The sequence below is a fragment of the Macadamia integrifolia genome, chromosome 1, assembly GCF_013358625.1.
Source record: "Macadamia integrifolia cultivar HAES 741 chromosome 1, SCU_Mint_v3, whole genome shotgun sequence".
In the NCBI taxonomy this organism is placed as follows: domain Eukaryota; kingdom Viridiplantae; phylum Streptophyta; class Magnoliopsida; order Proteales; family Proteaceae; genus Macadamia; species Macadamia integrifolia.
In genome coordinates, this window is record NC_056557.1 from 31,819,603 (window position 1) to 31,830,401 (window position 10,799).

The 10,799-nt window shown below is 40.1% G+C and overlaps 1 protein-coding gene across 1 annotated transcript; it reads left to right on the forward strand.

The window, feature by feature from the left end:
- Nucleotides 1-2,047: 2,047 nt before the first annotated feature.
- LOC122065373 (AP2-like ethylene-responsive transcription factor BBM2) lies at nt 2,048-6,612 on the forward strand. Its single transcript, XM_042629491.1, has 9 exons — nt 2,048-2,543; nt 2,627-3,311; nt 3,404-3,486; nt 3,608-3,616; nt 3,741-3,829; nt 3,917-3,990; nt 4,088-4,138; nt 5,202-5,278; nt 5,359-6,612. The coding sequence occupies exons 1-9, from the start codon at nt 2,276-2,278 to the stop codon at nt 6,348-6,350; spliced, it is 2,328 nt and encodes a 775-aa protein (XP_042485425.1). The 5' UTR covers nt 2,048-2,275; the 3' UTR covers nt 6,351-6,612.
- Nucleotides 6,613-10,799: the final 4,187 nt, after the last annotated feature.

A 10,799-nucleotide genomic window follows, 5' to 3' on the forward strand; every position in this document is an offset into this window, starting at 1 on the left:
CTATCGAGTTGGTTTCTTTATAGCAATATTTTTGTCTTCCATGTGAATGAATTTAAGTAGGATTCCATTGCATTCCAGTCTTGTTTAACAAACCAAGGTAACAACCTGGTCTACACTACCATCACTACCACTGATGAGTCTACTTCAATACATAAAGCTATCACTCTATATAGATGGCGTGATGAATCCCCTCCATTAGACCTCGAAATTCAGCAACAAAATGGTCTGAATTCCAAGAAAATTTTCAAACGAACTAATGATATCCCCTCTATGGTCACGAAGGATGCCACCTGCCCCGGCTCTGTTTGGATTTCCAATTGAGCATCTATCTACATTGAGATTTACCCAATCTACTACAAGTTTACACAGGTAGACCTCAACAATTGTTCTATTGAGGGACTACAATGCTTGTAATCCTAGCCTGCTACAGCATAATAAGTCCCCAGTATTCTTGATAAGTCCTCTCAAGTTCAGTTACAGCTCCTTAATATCCATTTTTTTACCATATTAACAATATGATTACTACTTCGCCATCTACCTTCATATTTTCTTTAGTTTCGCTCCCTCCAAATATTGTCTACAACAAAGATAAATCCAGTTGTCTAAGGCTCTTTTGCTAATAAAATTCTTCTCCTCCTGAAACCATTGCACAGACTCTGCAATTGAGATCGGCGCTATCCATCTCATACCAAAATAATCGTCAAACTTACTCCACACATCCACAGAGAAAGTGCAGTCCAAGAAAATATGGGGAATAGATTCCCTTGCTAAACCACATAAGGAACACATCAAAGCAATTGGGATGCCTTTACTTGCAACTACCTCATATGTGGGAAATTTCCCATGTATAAGCCTCCACCCAAAAGTAGCTTACCTTGGTTACAACTTAGACTCCCACACCAAGGAGAACCAAAAGGTACCTTAGGATTTCAATGCCTGATATCCTCCCAGGGCAAAACAATATTCAACTTCCCTAATGGAGTACAACACTAAATGCACTTATCCTCAATATTGGTCTGAGGTAATTTGATTTGAGTTACTTCAGCAAAAGTGTCTCTTAATAGGGAGGAGTTAACATCAGGAAGACACCATCTCCCATTCTCAATAATATCTGCCACCTCAAGATTACTAGCACTAAAGGTGCTCTCCTCTATATTAGATCACTTTTCAATGAAGCTACAGCCTACCCATCTATCCTTTCATAGTCTTATAGATTGACCATTCCCTATAATCCACTTCTCCGTAGTTGTTATGAAGGACAACATTATCCTAGCTCTAGGCCAGACCGAGGAAGCCTTATATCCCTTCTTTAAACACTCGTCTCTCCCAATAAACTTTGCTTTAAAAATCCTACTCATCATTGAATCACTATTCTTGACTTCCAAAGAATTTTTACATATGAGGGCTTCGTTTATGTCACGTAGCCGTCTAATTCCCATGCCTCCTTCACAAAGAGGCTTGCAAACTTGATCCCACTTCTCTATTATTGCCTTCGACAAATCAGCGTCTCTAGTCCATATAAAGCCACACATCTATTTCTCCACAATCTTTGAAAAGGGAAGAGGGCCGGCAATAAACTGAAAGTTGTGCACTAACGTCCCTGCTACCATAGATCTTACTAGTTGGACTCTGCCTTCCATTGACATGTAAAGCACGGGGATACGCTCATAATGGAACTAAGAATTATCTAATTGAAAAGATTTTGTTCATTTTATTGGGGGGGGGGGGGTTTAGAGCTATTTTATATGTTGAGCATACTTTTGTGAAGGAGAGAGGTCAAGTAGATTCAGTTTTTCCTCTATTTAACTATGAATGTGTATGTATGTATATAAAATACATGAAACCCACCATATCCATAAGAAATAGTCTAAAATATAATTTATTCAATAAAATATCTGCGAGTCAGATTTTAGAGAGAGAAAGAGAAAAAGGAAAGGGAGGGTGTGATATAATTATTGGGGTGGGAGAAGGGTTTGCATATAAATTCATCTGTTTGCTATGCTAGAAATGTTTTCGACCTTCTCCTATTTTTTCGGTTGGCCTTTCCTCTACCCTTTCAAACCTTTCCTCTCCCCTTTCAAACCCAGCGGACCAGACCCTCCTATTCAACTTCTTCCTTTTCATTTGCACTCATGAATTCTCTCTCTTCTCCATACAGGAACTGATTTCTCCCCTCTCTCCCTTGACTATTACAAGCTCCCATAAACAACAACTCCTCTTGGGAGTCCTTTAAAGAAACGGAACGAACACAACAAAGAAGGAATCAAGGAAATACATGGCTTCCATGAACATGAACAACTGGTTGGCTTTCTCTCTTTCACCTCAAGAGCTTCCCTCACAGTCTCAAAACCATGCTCAGCCCAACATCTCTCGCCTCGGATTCAACTCTGACGATATCTCTGGAACCGATGATGTCTCCGGTGACTGCTTCGATCTTGCTTCAGATTCAACGGCTTCTTCACTTAACATCCCTAACTTAAGACCAGATGGGCCTCTTGGTATCTTAGAAGCTTTCAACAGAACCAATCAACCACAGTCCCAAGGTGAGTTTCTCCTTCAAATGGAAACAAAGAAAGCTCATATTATTATCACAAAAGTACTCATCTTCTTCCTCTCTCCCCTGCAGATTGGAACTTTAAAACAAACTCAGAGCTTTCCAGGCTGATGAGAGGCTCAAACAGTAATCACAACATTGATCAAGAGGAGCCCAAGTTGGAAGACTTCCTTGGTGGCCATTCTCTCACCGACCATGACCATAAACTTGCGAGGTGCAATGTCAAGACAACCACAGCCTGCGATAGACCCACTGGAGATTACATATTCTCCAACTGTTCTTTACAGCTTCCGTCTGCGCCGAACATGGCGACATCAAACAGTTGTGGTGGTGGTAGTGGTAGCAGTGCAGTGACTGTAAGCGACACCACCACCACCAACAACTCTATTGGGTTGTCGATGATAAAGACATGGCTGAGGAACCAGCCGGCACCGACACAGCCGGAGAGCAAGAACGAGGGAGGGAGTATCTGTGGTGGGTCACCTGCTGTGGTGGTCAATAATGGAACCCTAACAAGTGCTCAAACTCTTTCATTATCGATGAGTACTGGGTCGCAGTCAAGCTTGGCTTTGCCTCTTCTTGCAGTAGCCGGTGGGAGCACCAACGGGACCGGTAGCAGCGGTGAGTGTTCCTCGTCAGAAAATAAGGAGAAGACAACAACGGGTCTTGATAGCCAGACTGGTGCTGTAGAGGCTGTGCCAAGGAAATCTATTGATACTTTTGGGCAAAGGACCTCCATCTACCGGGGTGTAACAAGGTTTGTTTACATCCTTCATGCATCCTTCATGAAAGCTCACACTAGGGTTTCACTTTCTTTGTTTAATGATAGGTTTGGGTGTCATTTTACAGGCACAGATGGACTGGTAGATATGAAGCTCATCTATGGGACAATAGCTGCCGAAGAGAGGGACAAACGCGTAAGGGAAGGCAAGGTATATAGTATAGGCCTACCTCTCCACATTGATTTTTTTTGGGTATACTGATCCGTTTTTCTTCCTCATTTTCTGGCATTTCTCCTCTCTTGATGTTGGCCTTATTCAAACTTACTCGCAGTCTATTTGGGTAAGAAAAAGTTGTGGTCATTTTCAAGATATTTTGTGTTCACCATTCACTTTGTCTTGATAAACTTTCACAATATTACTGTTCTCTTTCTTCTTACTTCTTTTCCTACTATTATTTTGTTTAGGTGGTTATGACAAAGAAGAAAAAGCAGCAAAAGCTTATGATTTAGCTGCATTGAAGTATTGGGGTACATCCACCACAACAAACTTTCCTGTGAGTGTCTCTGTAGCTATTTTTTTAGTTATATATAGGATCTGTTTATATATGTATATGCTCTGAGGAAAACTGTTTCTTTTTCAGATTAGCAGTTATGAAAAAGAGATTGAAGAGATGAAGAATATGACAAGGCAGGAGTATGTTGCATCTCTAAGAAGGTATTTTCAGAGAAGTTGAAAATATCCAAGAGTTAGATAGTCAAGGCATACATAGAGTTTGTGATATAACCATGCTTGTTTCAAATATATTATGCAGGAAAAGTAGTGGGTTCTCTCGGGGTGCATCTATCTATCGTGGAGTCACGAGGTATGCTTGTTTCATTTTTACTTGTTTAATATAATTGTACATCTCAGCTTATCTTTGACTCCATCGGGTTCGAGATTAGGAGTAGGCTTGGTTCGAGATTGGGAGTAGGCTGACACCGTTATGAGCCATCACAATGTTTCATTTGGAGTCTCGATGTTCCCTTATTGGGTGTAATCCTCCTAGGGGCCTGCCTCAATTCCACAGTGTCTTCCTTGTAAGATTTTTAATTAAATGGTTTAGCATAGTTTAAGTTGTTTCTAAAATCGAATTAGTGATGTTGACTACAAATAGAGTAAGTAGGAAGAATCCAATATTGATAAATGATCTCTATGAAGATATTAGATTCTATTAGCACACTTCGATGGTATCAAATTTACATTATTACACATATTTATTAAAAAAAAAAAGATATTAATTCCTTTTTAAACTCTATCATCCCTTGGTAGCCTTATCTTTATGGCTGGAAACTTATAAGATATAATTTCTTATATGTGGAAATGCAGTATCATTTTGATAACAAAGGAATTATCTAAGAGAAAATGAGGTATACAGAAGAAAAAAAGCTTAGGATATTTTAGTTTTACCAATGTTCCTTCATCCATAGCCCAAGATGTTTGCACTGAACTTTTACCATAAGCCTACAAAGCTGCATTGAAGCAGCATGAAATTTTTAATTAAAGAGTCTCCAAATTTAATTCTCCCTAACCCCCCTCCCCCCAACCACCAAAAAAAAAAAAAACTTAATTCTCAATGCATGAACTAATTTCAAACAATAGCACTAGTAAAGTATAGAAAATCTTTTTCCCATACATGAAAAATGAGTCAAGATCAGCTCCCTATATGTTGAGAGTACAGCTCTTTTACATATGGTTTCATGACAACACATGTGCACCCTCTAAATAATTTTATTAGTAACATAGAGGGGCATTTATGAAAGAGAAATGACATGTTTGTTCACTCACTCCGACAAATATGCCTAGGTGGTACTCTTTGGTAAGCTCAACTAGCTATTTAGGATAATAAATTTTGTATGGTGCTTATTTTATTGTACTAATTTTTGCAGACACCATCAACATGGAAGATGGCAAGCTAGGATTGGAAGGGTAGCAGGGAACAAGGATCTCTACTTGGGCACATTCAGTAAGTTCCCTTTTTTCCACTATTCCAATTTCATTTAGTAATATTAGTTTGCATTCTCAACATTTTTATGATACTATTAGGCACGCAAGAAGAAGCAGCTGAGGCCTATGATATTGCAGCCATAAAATTCCGTGGTCTTAATGCGGTTACCAACTTTGACATGAGCAGATATGATGTAAATAACATACTTGAGAGCAGCACTTTACCTATTGGAGGAGCTTCAAAGCGTTTGAAAGAAGCGGAACAGACTGAAACAACAAATGTATTGGATGGTCGAAGGAGTAGTAGTGATCATGACAACAACAACAGCAACAACATCAATAATTCTCATCAGCTAATTGATGGGTTTAACAGTTATGCTGCATCACACCACCATGGATGGCCCACCATTGCATTTCAACAGCAGGCTCAACCATTAAGTATGTACTATGGTCAGCAAAGAACAGGTTGGTGTAAGCAAGAACAAGAAGAAGCAGCAGTAACTGCACATAGCTTTCAAGATCATCTTCAACAGCTGCAATTGGGCAATAATACCCATAACTTCTTCCAGCCTTCTGTGATGCACAATCTCATGAGCTTAGATTCGGCCTCTTTGGAAAATAGCTCGGGCTCTAATTCCGTTATTTACAGTAGTGGCGGAAATGGTGGTGGCGGCAGTGGGGGTGGCAGTGGAGGAAGTGGTGGTAGCAATGGTATTTTTCATGTAGTTGGTGGTGGAAACAACAGTAGTTGCTACGTGTTGCCTATAAGTAGTAGTACAGTGATATCTGATCAGCAAAGCAACAACCAGCATAATCTGGGGAGTTGTTATGGGGATAATATTGATGTTAAGCAAATGGGATACGAAAATGATCCATTCCAGCAAGCTCGGAATTTATATTATCTCTCACAGCAGCAACAGTCGGCAGGATTAATGAAGGTTAATAATAATGGGTATGATCATCATCAGGTTCAGGGCTCAAGTTGCAACAACTGGTTGCCCACTGCGGTACAGCCTCTTGCACCTGCTAGGTCCAACAATCTAGCTGTTTGTCATGTAGCTCCAATTTTCTCAGCATGGAATGAAACTTGAAGACTTTATGAAGGAATGGACGCAAAGAAATGAGAGAAGGGAATGTATAAAGCATATTAATTTCTGATTTTGAATTTTTTTTTTTTTTTTTTTTCAGAGAAAGAGAGACTCTCTTGGAAAAGATCAACTAAAAGATACTATTACAGAAGGGATTTATCTGAAGTTCAGTGATAGAATGTGACTGTCAGGTCTCATTCTCACTTTTTTGTGAACTTCAGACCAATGGATCCTCGGGAAGTTTATAACTTCGGGTTTTGTCACTTCAGGCTTCTGTAAATTCAATTAACAGAATTATGATACATAGAAGTGGAATTTTTCAGCTATTGTTCGGATGATGAAAACTATTTCTTCTTAAACTAATTACCTGTCAGTTGTCTCTGAATGTGAAAGACAACTTTGGTGATTCAATCTTTGAGTTGGGGTGTTCTGGGAAGGGAAAGTTGATGGGTTTGCTGTGAGATTTTACAATGATTCTCATGAATATATATATATATATATATATATATATCTTTCTCTTTTAAGACTATGTTTGGTTGCAAAGAGATTAGAGGAGAAGGGAAGTGAAAATTTCAAACCTAGAAATAAAACTTCTATAATAATTATCTTATATGATTATTTTACTATATCTAAATTAATCATTCAATATTGGTTATAAAAATTCACTTAATTTTGCATCTATATGCTTTGGATTTGAAAATAAAATAAAAAATACATTTAAAAAATATCGTTATTATAAATATTGTAAGAAATTCATCTAGTTTATATAATCATGTGGGGAAATGATTACAAAAGTTTTTTTCTTTGAAAATTTTAGACCTAAAAAGTTGCCTCTAGGATCTCTAGTATTTGGAACCAATGGGTCTAAAACAGATATCTTCGAAGAGATTCTATATGGACTACGTCGTGCTCTTTGTTTCTGGTGCCTTAATGTTCCTTTCATTGGTGTAAACCCACTTCCATAGTGGCCTACCTCTTTTCGGCAGTGCCCTTTCAACCCCCCTCTTTCGTCTCCATTCTTTCCCCCTAAATGTAGCCTAAGGTTCATGTTCGGCTGCAACATGGTCTCCTAAGGATGAACTATCTTTCATCGACCCTTGCAAAATGGATTGTCAGGATAGGGTTTCTTCTTACTCTCTCTAACAATAATGAAATAGAGGTGAAATTCTCATGCTTAGCTTGTCTTTCGATCTAACCTTTCAAGTCAAACTTGTAAATAAAAAATAATTTGGGCATTCATTCAGGCAGATTGTCTTAAACCTCAATCCAAGCGTAACCCAGTATAGAGAATAAGTTTGAAATTAATGTCTACCCATATGGGTGGTCAAAAGCACCTCCACCCCCGCCCCCAACCCCTTATAATAATAATAATAATAATAATAAATTATTGTTATCTTAGACAGCCACTGCCTCCCCATAATATAACATGTTCCTTATTGTCTGAATTTAATTTGTCCCAGTCAACACCGAAGGAGATCCAATCTACACATGAATGGTCATAGAAGCTTAAATTAGTAACATTTATCCTGTAATCTCCAGTCAATCATGCGACTTAACTTACTCCAAAATGACCATAAAAATCAAATGAGGGTGCACAACACATGAGGTTGTCAGTTTCTAACAGTGTTATCGATGATAAAGGGCATCATGCCAGTACAATGTAGGGCATCGGTTTTAGTGATTCCAATCTGACGATCAATTCCGATGCTTCATGTGAGCCTCGTTTATTCAAAATCCTTGGCATTCATGCCTTAAAGGATCTAATCAATTAATAAAGTCCCATGTAGTAAAACAAATAGGTTTGTTTATTTATGTTTATGATTCTTCAAGCACCCCCTCGTGTGCCCACTCTTCACCCTGTCACGTGACCTCGCACGAAAATGAAGTCTTTTTCACACTATTCCTATTTCCTAGTACTTATCGTCGCTGATAAGTCACAGTACCCTTTAATATATATATATATATATATATATAATGATTCCCCAGAGCCCATGGAATGGAAATAATTCTTTTGTGGATGTTTTCTTGTACACTTTCATTGGCTATGGTTTTAGTGTATGGTATCGAAACGGATATTGACCATCCTCAAAACTGATACGATATCAGAATAGATCGGTACGGGTATTGGATTGCCCGTATTGAAAAGAAATACCCCTGTTTTCCCTTTTAAAAAAAATGACTTTTTTACCCCTAGTTAGTACCATTCAACCGATATGGTATTTGACCAGGTATTGGAAACAGAGAGTTGCCAAACCATTATGGAATTCCATTGGCCCTCGCATATGTGTAGGAACCACAATCCTCCACAGGAAACACTTCCTTTTCTTTTTTTATGGTTTATTTAAAAAAACCATTAATGAAAACTATTTTCAATCATAAAATGAAGTTGTTTACATTCATACCATGATCCACATCCCCTTGTATGTTAGTTGCATGTGGAACTCTATTGGATTTAGTCTCTGCCCTCTACACCAATTTTCTTCCCTTTGATACATTACATGTTTATTGCATTGGATTCACTATATATACATACACTTTTCAGCTTTTGGACCTAGCTACCTAGCTTAGGTGTCACACCCCGTTCACACAGAACCGGACCGGTGACCGGGTTAACTCTGGTTAACCCAAACCTGCCAAGATCATCTGATATAGCACCCAACCACAGCATACACACATCTAAGATAAACGTTCAAAAGTTCAACGGAATACTTAATTTACCTGTAAATACCCCCAATATACTTGATACCCAAATTGTAGTATATAGATAAATACATGTGGACCCGTAGGCATGATATTTACACAAAAAGAATAACAATTCACGTATCAAGTACACAAAAAGGGGTCATCAAAAGAATCAAAAAGTAAGAGCCTGTACGGCGTCAATACTGCGGTCCCGCAGCACAGCCCTCTCACGTGCAATCCGTACCATGCTCATATTCCTTGGGGACCCACCAATCGTCTTTGGGGAATTCAACTGTGGGGCCCGACCCTTGATCTTCAAGCTGGTGACCTGCAAAATCATCTAAAAGAGGTGCGCACGTGAGATGAGCTCACTAGCTCAGTAAATGAAAAGAAGGACCACACAACAATTACAACCATGTGCACTATATGCTATGCGATTCATTTTAAATTACATCCACCTAAACAACATTACTAAGTCTTGGGTTTTGTGCTACTATAACCACAGTGCGCGTATACTCCGGGTACGAGCAGCGAACTCCATCCCGCGATTTGCCCATAGGGCTGTCGGAGAAGGCCACCATGAGTACTCAGAAAAGTAAAGCATGCTGACTACCGGCTCTCAACATAAAAGTAAATGACAGAAAGTAAAGGTGCTGACTCCAGCAATTTAAAAGCAGTACGATTGGCCCTCGTGAATATACCACCGAGGTTGCCGACTGTCCTAATGACCAGCCGGGCGTATGTCTAACCGCCACAGTGACCCGATAATCGTGACCACTGCTTTCCCCCAAATGGTAACCCAACACCTCAACCCCTGTTGGGAAGGGTCGTAGCACGGGAAGATGATAATCCTAAATCACATGCTCCTATATACATAGTACGATTGCATAGTGTCACCGCGTCCCATTCCACGGGCCACCAATGCACTCGTTTCCAAGCCGACTATGACATCTAGTCTAATAATGCACCATGCACAATGATCCCATCATTCATCACATAAGCACATCATCATTTAGCATTTAGAAAGCAAAACACAACACCCATGTCATATTCATATGAGGATGGCTAAGCTACACATAGTTTACATGATGACATGGTTAGTCTAGATACAATTGAATGAATGTCAAAAAATCCTTAAAATAAGGCCAAACGTCCTCTCCCCACTTACTCTGTTGTGTACAATGACTCATGCTTGGTATGGGTGAGATCCGGCACGAGAAACATGAATTTTGGTGAACCTATCATAAGTGAATGGGGTTAGCATTTCACCACTTTGGGGTCAAAACTAACAAGATTCGATGGTTAAATCATGTTTAGAATCATAAAAGAAGGTTGCACATCCGTTTTGGGTCCATTCGGACACAAAAATCACGTTGGGGGCCTCTCGGGTGGGTTGGACAGCCCACCTGTCACAGCCCACCGGTCATCTCAGGTGGGCGGGTCGGCCCACCGGTCATGATCGACGGATAGGTCGACCCACCGATCGGTCCGTCGATGGGGCCCGAGGGCTGGTCATGATCGGCGGGCAGGTCGGCCCGCCAGTGGGGGCCGAGGTCCGGTCATAACCGATGGCAGGTCAACCCACCGGTCATGATCGACGGGCAGCTCGGCCAGTCGGTTGGCCCATCGGTCGATCCCAAGGGCCTGCCCTCTCAGGCGGGTTCCCTCAGGCGGGCTGTGAGGCCCAAGGGTCTCAGCCCACCTGAGAGGGCGGAAAAATGCGTTTTTTGCTGAAACTTTCCCCAACCTTTGGGGAAATCAAATGGAGCC